General features: G+C 38.1%; 3 protein-coding genes across 4 annotated transcripts; 1 reads left to right on the plus strand and 2 right to left on the minus strand.

Annotated features, from left to right (window-relative positions):
- Positions 1 to 589: 589 nt before the first annotated feature.
- On the plus strand, positions 590 to 2,274 carry ppp1r3c2a (protein phosphatase 1 regulatory subunit 3C2, duplicate a). Of its 2 annotated transcripts, none has more exons than XM_068335228.1 (3): positions 590 to 714; positions 857 to 929; positions 1,084 to 2,274. In XM_068335228.1, exons 2-3 carry the CDS (start codon positions 916 to 918, stop codon positions 2,069 to 2,071), a joined length of 1,002 nt encoding a protein of 333 aa, XP_068191329.1. In that variant the 5' UTR covers positions 590 to 714; positions 857 to 915; the 3' UTR covers positions 2,072 to 2,274. The 2 variants fall into 2 exon arrangements, with proteins under 2 accessions (XP_068191329.1, XP_068191330.1); XM_068335229.1 differs by having other exon boundaries at positions 620 to 677.
- Positions 2,275 to 6,039: 3,765 nt separating this feature from the next.
- LOC137608613 (phospholipase A2-like) lies at positions 6,040 to 8,313 on the minus strand. Its single transcript, XM_068335110.1, has 3 exons — positions 7,976 to 8,313; positions 7,742 to 7,875; positions 6,040 to 7,566 (listed from the first exon to the last, which is right to left on the minus strand). Exons 1-3 carry the CDS (start codon positions 8,167 to 8,169, stop codon positions 7,448 to 7,450), a joined length of 447 nt encoding a protein of 148 aa, XP_068191211.1. The 5' UTR covers positions 8,170 to 8,313; the 3' UTR covers positions 6,040 to 7,447.
- A 2,144-nt stretch (positions 8,314 to 10,457) lies between these two features.
- On the minus strand, positions 10,458 to 17,858 carry prkab1a (protein kinase, AMP-activated, beta 1 non-catalytic subunit, a). The gene is made up of 8 exons (XM_068334388.1): positions 17,776 to 17,858; positions 16,528 to 16,702; positions 16,253 to 16,422; positions 15,941 to 16,034; positions 15,077 to 15,191; positions 14,802 to 14,935; positions 13,589 to 13,657; positions 10,458 to 11,969 (listed from the first exon to the last, which is right to left on the minus strand). The coding sequence occupies exons 2-8, from the start codon at positions 16,675 to 16,677 to the stop codon at positions 11,892 to 11,894; spliced, it is 810 nt and encodes a 269-aa protein (XP_068190489.1). The 5' UTR covers positions 16,678 to 16,702; positions 17,776 to 17,858; the 3' UTR covers positions 10,458 to 11,891.
- Positions 17,859 to 19,793: the final 1,935 nt, after the last annotated feature.

A 19,793-nucleotide genomic window follows, 5' to 3' on the forward strand; every position in this document is an offset into this window, starting at 1 on the left:
GATCAAATGACAATACAGTCGTTTTATTTACAATTTTTTAAATATAGTTTTATGCTACTACTAGCAATCAAGAGAGTAAGAAAACTTAATAGAAGTAGTATTATTTTCTGAAATTGCAGAAGAAAAGCCAAACAATAACACATAAAATGTAAAAACAATGGATGATGAACAAACTGCTCTAGGCTGTTTGACATTTAAGCAATTTCACCATAGGGGATTTATTAAATATAAATCAAATATTCTGATTCTGATTTAGGTATGAAGGCAAATAAGCTTGACTATCTTGACTTTCACTGTGCTTGTTCTAACTCACAAAACACAAAAACACAGATGACATCATCTTGTAAGTATGTTCTTCTTTACAATCTTTGGCTTACGGCACATTTGTCATTGCTTGAATATTTCTCTTTTTGTTTCACTTTAATCATTACATACATAAATCTACCAAAAACGTTTTCTTTTTTTTAGTCTAAACTCTTAAACAGTAAATGAAGCATTAAGTAATGCTGTGGAAAGGCTCCCTCAGTGGGCAGGACTTCCCGATCACTGACTTGAACTCCACCCACATGTACAGCAAATGTGGTGTCACAGGAGGTTCAGCTTCATTAATAAACTCCAAGCCTAAGCTCCACAGAGAGCAGAGATGCCGCGGATCCACAAAAGTCTTTGATTCTAAGGTACTCATTTAAGGAAACACATGGGTGTGTGCACTCTGTGAGTATCTTTCTATCCAAAAATACTTCCTTTTGTATTTCAGGGACTGTTTGCGGTCATTTTGACAGCTTCACTTTATACTGAATTCATTATAACTCTCTGAAAAATGTATTTTATAATTAAATCTGATTTCTGCCTTTAGACTTTGATACAACCATCTGGCAAAGACAACAGCTATGCAACATACCATTTAAAGTACAAATGAAATGTACAAGGTAAGCTGCTCCCTACTTTCATGAAGTATTTTTTAGTGAAATTGCAATGTCCCATAGGTAAATGTTAGTCCATATCAGGTGCAATTATACTGAAACATTCCTGTCTCATTATAATTAAGCTCATTTTAACATGGCCATATCTTCCTTCTCTCAGAGATCTCAACGCCATTGGCAGTCACCCACAGCCGGTTGGGTTGCCGGCCGATCTTGCCATGTTTTTGAATCATAATCAACTGCTGTACATGTCACCACTGAAACCCACAAAGCCACACTGTCAGCCAGCTGATGGTCCAACAAGGCTCAGCCTTCACTCTCCATATTGCACCTCATCTTTCCCCTACCCGCTACCATCATCGTTGCGCTCTCCTTTGCCAGGATTGCTTCGGAGCTGCTTACGCAGGGACGGCGCAGGTCATAACAAGAAGCAAGTGGTATTTGCAGATGCAAGAGGATTGTCTCTCACTGCTGTGCATCTATTTATTCCAGAGTCCACTTCCTTTGATTCAATTCCAGTCACAAAATCCCCCCCTGCTAAGCTGCAATACCAACAGTCAAACATGCAGCGACGCTACAAGCTGAAATTGGGTTTTCCTCAGCCAGCACTTGATTTTAAAGCCTTCTTTGCCCGTCTGAGGGAGACTTATGTCCAGCTGCAAAGCTGTAACATTTCAGAGAACACCTTAATTGCAAAAGTGTGTGTCTGCCATGTCAATATTGAAAAGGATGTACATGTTAGGCTGACCTTCAACTCCTGGCGGAGTTATCATGACATTCCCTGCACTTTCCTGCAGCAGGTGCCCTATGGAGGATCTGATATTGATGTTTTTGCTTTTGGCTTAAGCTTACCAAAGAACCTAGATCCAAAGGAAGTAGTTGAGTTTTGTCTGTACTTCAGGCCTGGACCTGGTGAAAGGCTACACTGGGATGACAACATGGGGCAGAATTACAGGCTTCATATCGAAGGAGGTGGATTGAATGCTGATGAAGGTAGTGCTGAGCATTGTTACCCCAAACCATCACACCTTCAGCAACTGCCGTTGCCTCAGTACACATCTCAAAACTCTGCGATGCTTCAGTATCTACAGAATACTTTATCAAAGAAAGTCAGAGCAGAGTGGAAAACTCTTTGTCCAACAAAGTAAACTACTGAATTTGTCTAGTTGCTTTGCAAGAAAAATATCTACAATTGCAAATCATATGAATCTAATTTATCTAATATTTAAAAGAGAGTGCCACTTGGTATGTATGGACTTTCTGAAATCTCCAGCACCTGAGTACAACCCTGGTGTAATGTGAATAATGTATTACACATTAATGTTCCCATTAAATCTATTTTTTAAAAGAAGCCATTCTTTCTCTTTTCTTCCCTCTCCAGAAGGTAAATTATTTAACACATGCACATTTACAAATGCATCTTAAATTTGACTCGACTATAATGTGTGTATTTGTGCGGTGTGGCATGACATAAGATGTAAGACACAGAGCCCTGGTGGAATAGAGAAAAAAACCTGAGACTTTTATTTTGATGGAAAACACATGCATCAGTGCTCAAAGAGATTATTTTATTCCAAAAACTTTTTAATTCTCAGCTAGTAACTAACATATCAGATGGAATGAAGGACCTTAGATGGAATGAAGGACCTATCCCTAGGACCTATTCATCCTGTTTCTGGCTCAGATTCCCATAATGTTCTTTCATGCATCACGTCATGCATACCAGACAGAGTAAGTCAACTAGGTGAAACTTCTTCAGGGCAAACTGGCACACATAGTTAACAAGGGAGAGCCTGCAAATGTAGGCCTGTCAGGCCAGACCTCATGGGAGCAACATTACCATGTATCTACTATAACAATTAAAATTATGAACAGTGTGTCGTGTCATTTCTAAATTCATCCACCATTCTCCAAAACAAATGTTAATTTCTTAGATGTGGATGTTACATCACCTTTCAAATGATGTTGAAATTACTTTCCTGACTGTATTTTTTATAGATAAGGGAAAAAATTTCATTTGAGCCAGAAGGATGTGTGAGATCTGTCCTTTTCCTGTGGACCAGGGAGAGGGTAAAAGTCATAGAAAGTGCCACTGTTCAAAATGTGTCTAGAACTCTCTGGATATGACTAAGACGTTGAATCGTAAAGGCACCAAAAATTATCAAACGACGTGTTAATGGAGTTTGTGGGAGAAACAGAAAAATGAAACATTACGCGACCGGACTCCTCTCTTTATCTATCTCTGAATCATTCTCGAAAGTTGTATTTTTAAGATTAAAAAAATAGCAATAAGTAAATCAACTTCAAAGGGAAAATGATATCACACTAAACTAGGAAATAGGCAGTCACAGACTGTAACATCCCACGACACCCCTGAATTTCATAGGTCCGGGTCATTAAAAGACCCATGATCAAACTAGTGAATAGACTAGTGCATATGGAGAAGGCCAGTGTAAGTAAGACCATAGATCAAAGCTAGTGCACAGGTAGATCAAAGCACCAAAGCAATCTACGAACCTGGAGTCTACTTGACTATTTGTGGAAGACAACAGAATATTAATTTACACTGCATCATCATTAATCCTGCTGAAGTGGGTCATGCTGTTGCCTCGCAGCAAAGATGTGCTGTGATGGGACCATTTTGTGTGGCATCTGCATGTTCTTCTTGTTTGTCTGGGTTCTCTGTGGGTTTTCAGGCTTCCTCTCATAACCAGAAACAGCAAAGGTGAACTGGTGACTTTAAATTAAACAGAGCCGTCATTGTGATTGGTTGTTTGTCTTTGTTTCTATGTATATCCCTGTGATATACAACTTGTCCAGTGTGTACCCCACCTACTGCCTAAAGTAAAGCAGAGAGATGAATGAATCAATTAGTGTTCTCAGTGTGGCAGGACATTTAAATTAGCAATACATTTAAGTTGGTTTCTTATGAATAAATGACATAGGATATCTTTTCTCGTGCTTTGTAATTTCTCTAGGTGATGCAATTCATGTTTTGTCATGATGGGACTATTTTACCCACCTGCAACCAGTCTGCTATTAACAAGAAGGATCGTTCTCATAACTTGGTCCCATCATGAGCAGCAGTTACAAGCCACAGATGAATCTTATATTCATGCTTTATAGGAACCCATATCAGTGTATTGGTGCATGTATTTTATGTGTATGCATTCTCACTTCTTGAAGACCTTCTGGTTTTTACTTAATTTGCAATAATTGCCATTGATGTTCATTCATTCATTCATTCATTCATTCATTCATTCATGCATTCATTCATTCATCTTGTAAACCTGCTTCATCCGCTGTCGTGGGTCACTGGAGTCTATCTCAGCCGAAGGGTGGGCGTTAAGCAGGGGACACTCCGGGTGAGATGCCAGTGCATCACGGAGCTACACAGATACACAGACACAAACGCGTGCACACACTCACACCTACGGCCAATTTGGGACTGGCCAATTATTTATTTATTCAGGGTTTGTTTGTTTTTTTCTTTCCAGACATATTATTACAACAGACTTCACTTTCTTCAGATTACAGGTTACATTTTGGCCATTGCTTCCACAGCGTGTGTGCAATCCCCTTTTACTCTAGTCTGTTGTATTGCCATTTTTCCCAGCTTGCGATGCAGCATTAAAACTCCAAACCCCAGAGCTGTGATCCTCGACACCTTCCTCATCCAATGGGGCCAGACACAGAGTTTTGAACGTATCCCAGCTCTCCAGCATGTAGCCACCCATAAAAGTTCCATCTGGGCATTGGCGCTCAGCAGATCCAGCTGGTCTGGTTGAGAAAATTCTGTCAATATGGTATTAAGTGACCAGCTCAGCAGCTCCATCTTGGTTTAGCAGGCTTCGTGTTGTGATGCAGCAATTAACCTGAAGCACGTTTTTGGAGGTGGGAGGAAGCCAGAGAACCCGGGGAGAACTCACGCAGACACGGGGAGAACATGCAGAGCGGGATTCGAACCCGGAACCACCTAGTACTATTCATGTACCATCATGAAATGTTAGTCATACTCAAGGAAGTACCATTGAAGAGGGAAGTACACTCGTCTTGAAAGGCTAAATACTTAACGACAAGGAAGTGAAATTAAATTTTGCGTTTCACATAAATCAAGTCTCCTGTATCACATGCTGCAGTATAAGACATCCAGTCTGCTGAGCCTCCTTTCTTTTCCATCACATCTGGTACAACACCTCTGTTGGCGTGGTAAATAATAGGTTACTTTGGCAGCACCAACCGCATGGGCCTGTGTCCACATGCAAAGGGTGGAGTCATTATTGGATACCGTTGCAGTCATAGCTGTGAGTCTGTGACTGTTCTTTTGTTGATAATGTGTCAGCTAGACTCCTTGTATTGGCTTGTATCCTTCCAGTAATAGTCCACACATATAGCACTACAGTTCACTTTCGTTTTGTGCAATGTGAGCAGTTTGCACGTGTAACAAGTTTGAATACACAGTATCTGAAAGCGATTTTTATTCATGAGTGTCAGCAGCGTGGGATGAGTGTTACGCGTTACATCTCTCCCCTCTAAACACTCAGCATCACAGAACAAAAACAATATTAGAACGATGATGGGCGTTTGTTTTCTCTTTTGCTTTGTTTCTTTTTTTGTTGTTGTTGATGTTTCTTTTCTTCACATACCTATAAACAGTGAAGTAATGGGAAAGTCCAGTCGCACTGTCATCACACAAAGCAAAAAACAGTTCAGGTGTGTCCTGAGAGACCAACTGTTCAGCTACAGGCAACACTTCAGCGCAGAAAAGATCCCCTGTCTTCATTTCCTGTTTCTCTCTCCACCGTCTCATCTAGTAAAGGCTAAAAATACCAAGCAACTGTCCCAGTAAGCAGACATTTACATTCACCCTTATCCCACTCTCATAGAAATTAAGTAGTCTTTCCCATATAAAAGTGATACAGGAAGTGTGGTCTTATTTATAGAAAATGATTTAAGCAGTACATCAATCAGTACTTGATATCAAGGACAAAATATGATCATCATATGTGTTTCAAAATTAATATTGACAGTACAAGCAGAAGATACGAGATGCAAAAATACAAAGAGGATGAAGTCAAAATATTTTATTTTTCATTAACAAAGAATATGATATGTTACAGTTATTCCTCAGCATCATACAGGAGCAAAGGAACAGGAGGAGAATCCTGAAATTCATGTTCCACAATAGAAAAACCAATGCAGATTATCAGTCTTTTTTTTTCTTTTTTGCAATCAATTAAAATGGCACTGATTAATGGTGTAATAAAACACAAATGATGCAGTACTAAGGCAATGACAATCAGAATTAGTCCCTCATTTGTAGATCTTTTAATGTGCTTTAAAGCGCTTTCATCGAAAACAATGCTTGGCATTAGGTTACATTTCATTTGACATTTCTTGCATTTTATCCATAAGCCATCAGCCACCACAGCTGGCTGATGGCAAGCAGTCAGCTAGCTACAAGCTGCTGGTTCTTCCACTGTGGATGTTAAGTGTCATCTCAACAATTGCCTGAAGACTGATCCAGTGGGCTGCAGACACAGCTGTGATCACAAGAGAGTGAGCCGAAGCTAACAGCGGTTTGTATATGAAGCCAATTTGCCAAACATATTTTTTTTCTTCTTTTGCCAAGTGATTTCAAAAGAATCCCAAATTTTGCTTGCAAAAGTCTGGCAACATGAGAGCTGTGTGCGAAAACTGAGAAGAGGAAGAAATTATTGCTGTGGCTGTTCATGTTGACACTTTTGAGGAGGAAAGCTTGTGCTGTCAGATTAATAGAAGCTTCAGAGTCAACCTTCCTGACTTCACAAAAACTGGTTGGTCTCAGTGTCCTCTTACCCTGATAATGAGCATAGTGACAAAAAGATCACTCCCTTCTGACTACAAGCATTTTACAGTTACATTTTATAGATGGTTTACTTATTTAGCTTCTTTCTGTAACAAATTAAATGTATGTGTGGAGTTATAATGTTGGCAATAAATATTTAAAGGGTTTAAAAACATGCAAAATGAAAAAAAAAGGATGCAACTTGGAGGCTTGCTTGCATAAACGTTGAAATAATTTATATAAGAAATATTGCAAACAATTACAAAATGAGAGTGCATATAGTCTGAGATTATGACATGTTTGGTTAGCATTCAAGAGATGAGTCTATGTGTAGTGAGGACGGGGATATTTATAACTACTTAAATCTAATACTAATAAATAAAATAGTTCATTGGCATCGAATGGCTGAGTCAACGGTTCACTGAACTACTGACCTCATCCTGCTGGCTCCTGAAAACTGCAGGCCACAATGCCCTATATGGTTACTGAGTATTAGTAAACAGTCACGGGGGTAAAATAAGAGATGTCAATCTCAATGTAATGTATTTATTGTAAGGAGTATCAGGTCATTTTCTTAAATGAATGTGTCATATTTTTTGAATATTTAGAAACCATGGATCTCAAAAGAATCGATCTGTCACTTAGGAAAACCAAGAAATCAAACTGAAAGCCATTCCTCATTTGATACAATTGTTCTTCACTGACAGTTCTCACTGGGCAGGTGCTCGTGATCGGGGTTCCAGTGGGATCTGGAGAAACACTCGACGGCCTTCCTGTCACACTCACATATGAACATCTCACAAGCGTTGTTTTTGCCTGAAGATAAGACAGCTTATGTTCATCACTAGGCAAAGAAAAATTGCTATCAAAGTAATACACTCAAAACTCTGACAGTTTTAGCAGTGACATTCTCATTGTCTTAATTGGAAAGTGGCTGCCCTGATTGAAAAAAAGCATATCAGCTTAACCTCGTAAGGTCAAGCATACTCACTGGTACAGGTGACCTTTCTCTCCTCCGCATGGCAGCTGTAGTGATACAACTCAATGTAAGGATTGTCCACAATAGGCCAACAATCAGGGTGTTGTATAGCGTCGCTGTAGCACTGGTCGTGTACTTGACAACATCTATAGGTCCAAATGTCAAAAAATGTCAATTTTGAAATACGTCATAAAAGGATTTTTTTGTTTTTTTATGAAGTATGAGGCAGAGTCATAGAATCATCACCTGTCGAGATCATCCACAGGCTTGCCAGAGCCTCCTCTACCACAATAACATCCATAATCAGCGTAGTCGAAAAGAGGCCAGCTATCGGGCATCACACACAGCATCATCTGTCTGAACTGGTTGAGGGCCTTGTAGTCCATGGACTGGACTGCAGTATGACGAGCAGACATAATCAGGATTCTATTAATACTCATCTGGATAATGTATGCATTCTCAACCACCAGCTGCCATCATGTTGCACTCACCAAGAGACAGGCCAGCAGCCAAGAGAAGTATACCATAGAGGGTATTCATCCTGAGCAAGGTTGCAAAACAGGTCTCGTTTGAACATAAGGCGCTGTTTATATATCGAGTTTAGAACCTTGAGACCTGAGCTGTCACCTGTTTAAACTAAAAAGTGTCACACGTTGCATAAGCCCCCTGTTCACAGTCCTAAACAACTTTAGTCTTGTGTTCTATTAAGACTAAAGTTATTCAGTCTTGAAGTTACAGACTTGTCTAAGATTTAGGGTAAAAAAAATACAGATATGCACATGCTGTTCAGGAAACTCATCTGAAAAGTCTCTATTTGGGTATTTATTTTCTGATTTTGTGCAGAAAAACCTGACTTTAACCCCGTACAGCATTTTCAGATTTGGCTTAAACAGATTCTAAACTAACTGTCCATCAGTGGCTGACTTTTCTTATGCTCTTGTAGCATTGATTAGAGAATAGAGTTGATTGTAGCATTATCTGAGATGTTCAGTTCACATGTCTTGGTGATCCTGTTTTCAAGAAAAACTTCATGGTTGCTGGGAAAATACAAAAATGTAGAACATGTATCGTGTGTGCTGAATTTCGATCGGTCTGAAAGCTTGTGTTTGCAGTCATATTTTCTTTTGGATAAACTTCCTTTCAACACTTCTGGATTATTATGCAACACCCATGTCAAGAAAACAAACACATCCTACAAACAAACCCAATATCACCATATGTAGAGAGACATGGAAAATCCCAGATGTTAAGTGCATGATATGATACCAATGTTGACATGGACATGCTGGCAGCAGAGCACTCAGTATTTTACTTAAGCAATGTAGAAAAACACTTTGCTGTTTTCATTTAAAATGTTGCACAAACTGAATGTTTGCTTAATATTTTGTATTTGCTTTTCCAAGCTAATTGTACATAGGAAGGTTGATTGGACAAAATATGAACTCACTTTTTAAAAATGAACTGCCTAGATTTCACTGCCTTCTACAGATGAATTATTGAGGCTGATACACACATTATTGACGAAGTGCTGCAACATAATAAAAAAGGAAAACTGCTTGTGAGTTCGCAAGATAATCTTTAATATAAACATTTCTCAAAATGTAAAATATCATCATACCAGCATGGTTCAAAGAGAAAATCATTTTTAATGATAATGGAACTTATTCCAGCACTTAGTAACATTTTCACATCCATGTTCTGATATAACATCAAAATCTGAGAGCAGCTGTCAAATTTAGTGGCTTTTATCATAAAACAAATATAGCTGATGTAACTATTATTTGTTAGTTGAAATTATACCAAAATATCATTTATGACAAAGTTAGGGATGTAATTACTGGCTAATAATTTACTTACAATCTAATCTTTCAGATGTCAGTGACAAAAATGCCATTATATAGAGTACTGCACCACTTTGATAAGTAAAAAGAAACATCTGAGATTTCTGAAAAAATAAAAATGATTACAGAAAGGAAGTATTAAAAAGTCTATTATAAGATTAAATAATTTTTATGAGAAAAATGTCATATGACATATGACAATGAAGTACTTTTATGAGGAAGAAACTGCTACAATAAAACATTATTTTAAGAGAAAAAAACACACAAGGATTACCTGTAACTCAATATTACAAACAAATGAAATTTCTGAAGAAAAAAAAATCATGCTAAAAGAACTCTCTGGAAGCTTTTAAGATGATGTAAAATTAGGGTAGTGTCATAAGCACCACAATCAGGAGTGAGAAACATGTTGCTAAGCTACACTTGACAAGTTGTTGGTCGGGATCAAAACTAAAGAACTAATTTTAATTTTAATTTAATTTTAATTTAATACACTGTTATAATCCCCGAAGGGAAATTAAGAAGGCACACTCTAGTTTTTGTTAGTCAATCAAATCAAATCACATGCATGCATATGAGTGTGTACAGGCCCCTGTAATACACACACCACACACAAGGGGGGCTGTAGGCATGCAAGGGAGGTAGAGTGGCAGGCAGCTCCTTCTTGGTGCACCTCAAATGAGCAATTTTGTAAAGGGGACGGCACCTTGCTCAAGGGCGCCTCGGCAGTGCTCCAGAGCTGAGCTGACACCTCCCACTGTCAGCTCACCACTGGGTATTTTTTTTTTTTGGGCGGGAGCGGGAATCGAACTGCCGATCTTGGATCATGGGACGACCTGCTCTACCGCCCACTTTACCACTGAGGCACTGCCGCCCCCTATTGAATCTTTTATCACTATTGAATCTTTTATCAAATCAACATCATATTGCATATTGTAAATTTAAAAAGACAGTTGGAGAAGGTGGATGGCAGTTCAGAGCTACTGTTGGTTGCATCAACATGCTCATTTGACTGTAATATATCAATTTCAGTCTCAAATGTTTGTTTTTCTTTCCCTCAATGTGGCCCAACTATAAAAAAGACATTTTCAACAGTACAACTCTGTCACACATGATCCCACCCTCCTCCTTTCCTCAGCATTGCAGTTGTTTCAAGTTGGTGTTGAGTATCACCTGCTTTACCTTCATTTTTCAACTTTGATTCATATCATCAATACTTGTTATATTACATTTTCACAAATTAACCATGAACGTCGTTTGTATAGACGCTAATGCTGCTACTTTAAATTGATAAATTTAGTTCCACAGCAGATACCAGTGATGCCACAGGCAGAAAGACAGAATCTGGTGTGACCTGGAATGTATTCACATTATCATGTAAATTGTGCAAAGATGTGACAGTGTGAAGACCATTACACCTCCTTGAATGATCAAAAGGGTGATAAGCAATAATGTTGATAAATAATTGTGTTGTAAGTGTACATACACTGTATGCATATTCTACTTTACAAATAAATATGTGTTAAATAGTGCAAAACATATATATTCTAAGGTTTAGACCAAATTCAAGTCAAAAAATGATGATGGTCTTAACTGACCACAACACTTCAACTACAACTACAAAATGAGTTTTGTTGTTTGTTTGTGTTTGTTTTTGACAACAAAACAAAATAAACCACATCATCAACAAAAGCAGAAAATAACAAATATCACCAAGGTGCATTATAGAAAATAACATCTGCATTTTGCAAGGGTGTCATTAAGGAGCTATTCCTCAAGGTAGACAAACATGAACTTGAAAACAGTGCAGAACTACTTCAGTGCCTTTTTTTTCTCCTTCTGAAATGTATATCAAATCTTGATTGTATAGCTGCTATCTTCACTATCATGGAAACCTTCGGGGCAGACTTTCCCAGCATTCCCAGTCCTACTCATTACTTTTTGATCAGGGTGTCTTTTCTCATCTTTTTCACTTCTCACTATACTTGGCAAAGATAAGGTTTTCGAAACTATAGAGTGCAATCAGTGAACAAATACAGACAGGTTATGCAGCACTGAAGACATATTAACATCCCACACAACTGTGTGAAAGAACGGAATGTACAATAAGTGTACAAGACATAATCTCAGGAATTTTTGTCTCATATTACCTTATGTTGCTTTAAGAATATCATCCAGGTGACTGCTAACCTCTGTTAACTTCCTTTCTCAAATAAGTGGCCTGGATTCACCAGTTCCCTGTCTATTATGGGATGAAGATGGTTTATATTTTGTACAGTCTGTACAGTTAACACACAGACAGCATTCAAAAACGCCTTCGATCAAATGGGCTTATACAGCAAGGTGGTGACATACTTCTTCTTGTAACGATGTGTCGCACTTAGCACCATCACTCCATCCTGTAGTGGAAAAACAAAACATGGAGGAAGAACAGTCTTGAGAAAGTCACATTTTTAAAACAATTAAATGCATGGTTACAGCTCTAAAAGAAGTAGGCCAATGGGAACAATGCTATCAGTCATACCATGTGCAGCACCAACGGATTAATGAGAGGGCCACCCACTAATCTCTGAGCCACTCTGCTTTCTAATCCCTGTATACAATGGGACAATATAATGTCTACCAGTGATATATTCCTGTCTACTGCTGTTGAGCAACTATTTGTGGAAACTAAAGCCTTCATTTCCCTTCTTTACAGCTAATGTTAGTAAGTTTTCAAGCATCGTTTTCACATCAAATGAATGATGAAATACATTTTTCCCATACTGTAAAACAAAACTCTTCTACAAAATTGATTTTATGGATGGGAGCTTCCAACAGACACGATAAAAAACAAAAAAACAAAGCGACTTACAGGAAGGAAAAACTGATTTAGTAATAATATGGACCAGTCTAAATTGGAATGAATCATTAAAAAAAAAAAAAAACTTAAGCAGGGAACCACTCAAGGGCTTTCATTGTTGAACAACTACAAAAGGTGAAGCATTACTGTCAGATGCGAGTAGTTAATGGAGCGATTAACTGTTGCAACAAATGAGAAAAGGATTTATAGGGGCCTGCAGGTGCATGTCAATAAGGTTAGGTTAATCTTTTAACAAAGTGTTAATGCTGTCATGTTGAAGTTCTCATCCATGTCTCACGGACAAGACGTTTAGCAACTACAAACTGTCAGCTGAAAGTCCATATCAACAAAAAAACACAGTCTGTGATGGGCAATAGTGGTTTATAAGTAAGCCAGTCAGATTACTGTACTTATTTAGATAAGTAACATGCCAGTAAGCTTATGTTTTGGGAATGTTCCCGAGTAACCAGGGACAACAGCTCTCCAGTGAGGTCTGATTTACTGAATCCCAACTGATAGTGCTGCTATGAAAAAATTGGACCGTAACACAGAAGCTGTCTCGTTTGCCAGGTCAAAAAAAAGAAATAGAACATTTGTGTCCAAGGACACAGATGGCCCTACTCCTGGAAACTCAGTTTAAGCTAATGTGAACCAACCACAATAAAGCTTTAAGTGACTGACTAAAAACCGGAAGGAAAATGGTCTAAGTTCAAATTTGCCTAAAAATGTGAGAATAAGGGAACTCAATAAAGCAATTAGGCAGTGCACCTTTAGGTCTTCTCCACAGCATGTGCAAAATCGCATTGAATTCTGTCCAATGGTCATTGAAAATGTGTTTTAGATGAGAATCCAAGAACAGTACAGCCTGAACTTGTGTGAGCTATATTTTTCCGGCTTTGCCCTGATTTAGTGCTATTCCAGTGCTGCTATTTATAGCATGACTTGAATGTTTTGTTTGTTTTTCCTGTCACAATGGGTGGGAAAAGGGCAATTATCTGTCCTCCCACACTGCTAATTAGAAGCTTGTTCCCATGGTTAGAACTTTAAAAATGTAGTCTGTACTTCTAGCATGACAGCAGCTGCAGGGTGTCACTGAGGAAGAGTTTCCCACATCTCAGCGGTCACACAGTGTTGGTAAGTAGCAGAAAAACTGACTCAATCGGTCCAATGTCTTACCTTAATGGAGAGAGCATAGAGGTGATTGAGCATGACATGGTTGGGTTCTGGGAGTAATGCAGGATCACACTGGAAATAAAAATGTTTTTAGGTATTTAGATTTATATATGCAACTTAATAAATTACAATTATCTCAGGGTGATACAGGCAAGCCTCGGTTTCCGACCACAATTTGTTCCGGAAGGCTGTTCGAATACCGATTTGTTCGAATTCCAAATACATTTTTTCTCATTACAAATAATGTAAATGGTCTTAATCTGTTCCAAGACGCTAGAAAACTACCTCTTTTCAACATAATATCCATCCATTTTCTGCCGTTATCTGCGTATTATATGTTATTTCATAATGTCATTTACAGTATATATCAAATTGTACTGTAATGAAACATATCAAAGAAATGTAAAACAAAGAAGCAAACACAAGAAAGAAAGAAAGAAAAAAAAAAACCATCAACGTAATCAGATTAGCCTAAGGTACAGGTGTACTGTTGTCTTTTGGACAGAAGTTTACGGTACCGTAACTCGTACCATAGGCAATGGAACGCAAATTCAGTGAAAAATTATTGAATACAGTAAACTAAAATAAAAAGCACATTATAGTTAAAGCATAAGAACAATAAAGATAAGAATTTTTACCTCTGTGGTGGTTAGCAGTTGTGTTAAGAACGATCCTGTGATACTCTTATTTTGGGACTTCCTGTTGTACCCGGAAGTGGTTACATGTAAATATAATACGCTTGTTCTATTGAGTGCGACATGCGTAATGTGCCTGTGTTCAATTGAGTGTTCAGGTGAGCGTAGCGGGCTCCTGGTTCAATAAGGCAGAGAAAAACGTATGTTGTTCTGCTTATCATTCACCATGCAAATTTCGGATGAGCAAATCTGCTATCGTAACAAGTTGGCATACGTGAACGTTGGAGAGGGAGAGGAGGAAGAGGATGGATGTTACTGCGTCTGTTTGTGACTTCCAAGACAAAAAATTTTTAGAATTTTTTGGTCGAATTCCGATTTGTTCGATGTCTAAAGCCTTCGAAAAGCAAGGTTTGCTTGTTTATCCCTTTTTTAACTGGTTGCTGCAACTTGTTAATTCAAATATTGAGAAAGAATTTTGTTCTTAAACAAGTCAATATTTAATTTTAAGCTGTAAGACAAACCATAGAATGACTATTCCATTAGTTTAAAAACAATAATGGAAATTGCTGGGAGTCACTTACAGATATTCCGGTGTCTTTGTTAAGAATGACCTGTAGCAGGTGAGGTGGGAGTATGGGTGGACACTTGAACTTCTCTTCCTGTTTAGGAACATAGGCATCCTGATGATATGGGCCAGGAGGAGAGCTGGACAGGTCTAATTAAGGAAAGGGTGATACAGGATACAGTGAGACTGAACATCATTTTTTAGCAGTGACACACACTTTTTTTTTAAATTACAACATAATTTCAGCTTGTAACAATCTAAGCAGGAGCTACAATATTTGTCACAACTAACCTGACATGTCAGAGCATTTCTGCGAGTCCACCATGAGAGCGTCAAACACCTCGAAGTCAGTCTTTTTCACCTGGATGACATTGTTGACTGTGCCAAGTTGACTTGTTATAACTGGCTGTCAGGGAGCATGACACAAACAAAATAGCACGTGAAATATTAGCATGAAAACAAGCTACAACTGCCTCAAATAGAATTTGAGGCAGTTTTATCTAGACAAGCAGGGCCCTACATAAGAGATGTTTATATACTCATTTGATCCCCGAAGGGAAATTAACAAAGCACACTCTAGTTCAAACGCATGCATACATGTTAGTGAGAACAGGCCCCTGTAGCATACGCAAACACACACACAAGGGGGCCTGTAGGCATGCAAAGGGAGATAGAGTGGCGGGCAGCTCCTTCATGTTGTGCCCCTCATGAGCAATTTTGTTCAATACCTAACGGGTGATGGTGGTTTTTATTTTCTCATTCTTTGGTATTATAGGATACCTTAGTGCAGTTTTCAAAAAGGTGGCAGATAATTATTAATAATTTAAAAAGAAACATCTTAAATAATAATTCTCAATATTGACCACAGTAGTAGCTCTATGATAAATGAAAATATTTTAAGGTAATATATTTGATCAAAGAGATGAAGCAAATTGCAGGGGGGAAAAAAAACAAAACTATTTTCAAAGCAATTTTTTTTTTAAATTGATTTAGTTTTTTTTTTTTTTTCCAGACATGTTAATATTGTGTAAATTACCTTAATATTTGTGGCAGTTTGTTCACGTATGAAAGATGTGATTCTTGTTTTCAATGTATAACAACAACAAAAAAAATCAGAACAAATAATTACACTGGAGTGTGACAAAGACTGCTGACCTCAGCTGGATCATGGGTCCATTGGCCATCAACGTAAAATTTGTACTGGTGCTCCCCTTCGGGTAGATCAACAATGGCCACAAAGGTGTTCTGACTTTGACAAATGAAAAGAGAGCGTTTAACACAAAAGAGTTAATACAGTAACTATTTTTTTAATGTTTAACTTCATTGGTATGCATGCCCCAGTTAGTGCTCTGAACTAAAACAAGTTATTAAACCATTCTGTCCATATAATAACTAACTGTTTCATACAAAAAAAGTTAGACCGATATATCTGATTATTATTAGCTGAAAAACATTGACATCTTTCACCTTCTAATAAGAGGAATCTTGTTGACCCAGTTGTTGAAGGAACCAGAGAGAAAGACCTCTTTGCCATCTCCAGTCCAACGAAAGACTGTTGGTCTGTCTAACGTTGGCCCTTTGTCATCTGCTTCTAAGTCTTGCTGCCAAGCAAGGAACTCTTCTTTTTCTAAAGGAGCCTAAAACACCCATTAAACACCCAGTATTAATTTGTTGATTTGATTTCCAAAAGTTTCCGGGGAATCATCAAATTGGCACCGGATACATTTTCTCTGTATACTCACTTTCATATCTTCCCCATGATATATATCTGCATCCTCTGGGCTATCCATTAGAATTTTTGGCCTTTCTCCTTCTTTGGTGCCTCGGCTGTCCCGACGCTGGGCCTTCTCCCCCTGGCCCATGGCAGCCCTCTCACTGCTTGTATTTCCCATGACTGCCTCCTTGTGAGCAAGGTCACTGAGGAATTAGAAAGTAAAACCAGCAACTCAGAGACTTTGCTCGATTTGATAGGTGATTAATCATTTATTCAGGAAGAGTATCGGTACACCTAAAGTTCCTTTGTAAGAGCACATGAGTGAAAAGACAGACAGTATTGACTTATTGCGCACAGCTCCAGGTAAAAACACTGGATAGATTGGACAGACCTACGCTCCACATCTCAAACTTTACCGATTCTTTGCATTTAATAGCTTTATTAACATTTTATAATCATTAAGCTAACTTTACAACTTCAAACCGAATTCCAAGATGCAGACATTTCCATGCACCTCCTGTGTTACTGTATATTCATAACAACCTTGTTGGAATCTTGTGGGAATTTAATTTATCTTCGCATAATTCCATATGAGACTGTTAGTCTTATATAGTCACATATGTTTAGTCATATATATTTATATATCATATATGTGTTATAAATAGCCACAAATGATTTGGAAAAAAATTTTAAAAAGTGTGTTCTTTTCTCTGTCACTGTTTCTAAAATATAAGGAAATCCACACATCGTTTTACTCTTCTGCTTAAGTGTTTTAAATTAAATTAATAAACAACCAAACAAGTACGCATCTGTGAAATAAAAGGAAAATATAGTTATGGATTATTTTCAAAATGTTTCATATACCTAAAAAGACTCATCGTTCTCTCAGTTTGATGTTATCTACCCGCAACCTGAGGCGGTGGGAAAGCTAATGGCACGTTAGCTCATATAAACTCTGATGTGCATAAAAAATAACACCGATTATTGCCTCTAATAGGATTAAAACAATCGAAAAGCGCCACTTTGGACGTGCAGTACAGTACAGTACAGTACAGTACAGTACAGTACAGTACAGTACAGTACAGTACAGTACCGCCCAGCTAACGGAATGCTCGTCTGCTAAAGCTAACGACTGTTAGACGTTAGCATCGGTGCGTGTCGTAGCCGGCTGGGTGTCCTTTGACCCAAATGTAGCCCTGATCCCTGCACAGAAATGTTAAAACTGTACACAGCAAATTTGCTGAAAATAAACGAAAATGTTCGAGTAACAGTTTACCTGAAAAATACTTTTTCGTTGTAGTGGAACCTGTCAGATCATCCCTCAACATGAAAACAACACAAAAAGAAGAAGCAAACACGCCCACTAATCTGCGCATGCGCAGTACTCGAGCTGGACGAGGTGCCCTTGTTTTATAATTACTGAATATTATACTGTGATTACATTGAATCTATATTACGTGTATATTTGGCTGTGTATTATTTCTCCATAAAAGTTTTCATTGGTTACTGGTTGGTTTTTGTTTAGTGTGCTTAGATGTTATTGTCCTTAGCGCTCTGCACCGAGAGATGCAGTTTTATGTTCTTTACACTAGATGGAAGAGTTAGACAACTGTTGTGAATTGACTATCAGAATGAATATGTTGATGGCAGCAGTACACATACACAAGCATAAGATTTTACATTATGCTGGACTTCAGTTATGTATCAAGCACCGTCAATTATGCGCAATTTAAAAACATGCCAATCTAATAGAGTCATTGATGAGCAATTTAAAAACACGCCAATCGTGACTTTTTACATCATAACTACATGTTGCAATTTTTAATTACTGATTATAAAAATCATATTCAATCATTCACCACATTCACTGAAGTTTTTTATTCATTGTACTGTATGTTAAGTGAATGAATGCTGCTTTCAGCTTCCAGACTTAAAATTTTTTTTAACCGTACAATGCAATGTGTACAAATATTACATTCATTATGGATACATTTATAGAGCTTATCACTTATCATTCAGATGGGCAGGCCAATTTGACACTAGAACAGAAGACAGCTGCTGTGGCCATATTATCCCCAAGCAGTGCTGAAGTGATGACCACTGGTGTCAGTGCACTTGGAAACAGATGACGCAGATTTGAGCAGGACAAACTTACTTAAAGCTGTAACAATATACTGTAGTTTTATTCAACAGTTTTAATAGAACTAATGATGTGCACCCCATAGAGCACATTGATATTTCAAACATGGGAGGCAGCAAATGCAAAAGGTTTAGACACAAAATTAAAAAAATGTGTCCAGCAGAGGTGTTTGAACCAAGTCAAGGTCTATTTTAAACAACATAATATAACACCATGCCCTGTTATCTTCAACATCAAAGCAGCCAGTGCCCAAAATTACGGGGTCATACTGTAGTAGTACACAGACGTTGGTCCACATTGGGTGTTCAATTACAGAGATCTAATGTTTCCCTTCACAGCCTTTATGCTTTCTAATGAAGAGTGTATATTATTTTCTCCTCAGAAGGCTTCACATCTCTCAGACAATATCATTAATAAATGTGGAAACAGTACGACTGTTATTGCATGAAGTAACAATTTTTATGGAAAGGTTTATTTGTGCAGATAGAAGCAGTAGGGAATCACTTTAAACCAGCGTACTTCAACATTTTATCATAGCCAACTTTCAAAAAAAAAAAAAAAAAAAAGCCAGGCACATAGAATGACCACCCTTGAACCTGATTCTAGTACTGCAATTGGTTCACAGCAGCTTCAGGAACTGAATGGGCTCCATGGAAGAATTGAGTCATGAATGCTGAAGGGGGGATGTAGTGTATTCTGTATTACATGTATTTGGAATCTGATTTGGAAATACAAACACTTCAGAGAGATCTATGGCCAAGGATGTCTACTGGTATATCAACCTATTAAATTTAATGTGACATTAAGCAGTAACGTGTCCAGAGTGTTTCCCTGCCTAACGCCCATAAGTCCGCTGGGATAGGCTGTATGACCCACGGAAGCGGAAGAAGCAGTTCGGAAAATGAAAGAATGTCTTTTAGAAATGCTAAAATGACTTACGAATTTGAAAGTCATTTTTTTCTCATGTCAAAAAAGCCTAAAACCCCAAACTGGCTCATTAGAGCCAGTTTGGGGTTTAGAATTGACTCACAGACCTGTTGATGAACTCTGTGATGTGCTGGCATTTCACTGAGGCTCTGCTCCAGCACCGCTTTCCGTGAGCCATGACCACACTGTCACTGCTGCATACCTATGCCTGTCCCTGCTGAGTGGAG

This window comes from Antennarius striatus, chromosome 15, assembly GCF_040054535.1.
Source record: "Antennarius striatus isolate MH-2024 chromosome 15, ASM4005453v1, whole genome shotgun sequence".
NCBI lineage: Eukaryota > Metazoa > Chordata > Actinopteri > Lophiiformes > Antennariidae > Antennarius > Antennarius striatus.

Coding starts and splice junctions, on each gene's coding strand:
- LOC137608613 (XM_068335110.1), bottom strand. CDS start 8,169: ATGAGTATTAATAGAATCCTGATTATGTCTGCTCGTCATACTGCAGTC. Junction 7,876..7,975: donor CCTGTGGATGATCTCGACAG/GTGATGATTCTA, acceptor TTGGACCTATAG/ATGTTGTCAAGTACACGACC. Junction 7,567..7,741: donor GAGAAAGGTCACCTGTACCA/GTGAGTATGCTT, acceptor TCTTATCTTCAG/GCAAAAACAACGCTTGTGAG.
- prkab1a (XM_068334388.1), bottom strand. CDS start 16,677: ATGGGAAATACAAGCAGTGAGAGGGCTGCCATGGGCCAGGGGGAGAAG. Junction 16,423..16,527: donor ATCATGGGGAAGATATGAAA/GTGAGTATACAG, acceptor TGGGTGTTTTAG/GCTCCTTTAGAAAAAGAAGA. Junction 15,192..15,940: donor GGACCCATGATCCAGCTGAG/GTCAGCAGTCTT, acceptor GCTCCCTGACAG/CCAGTTATAACAAGTCAACT.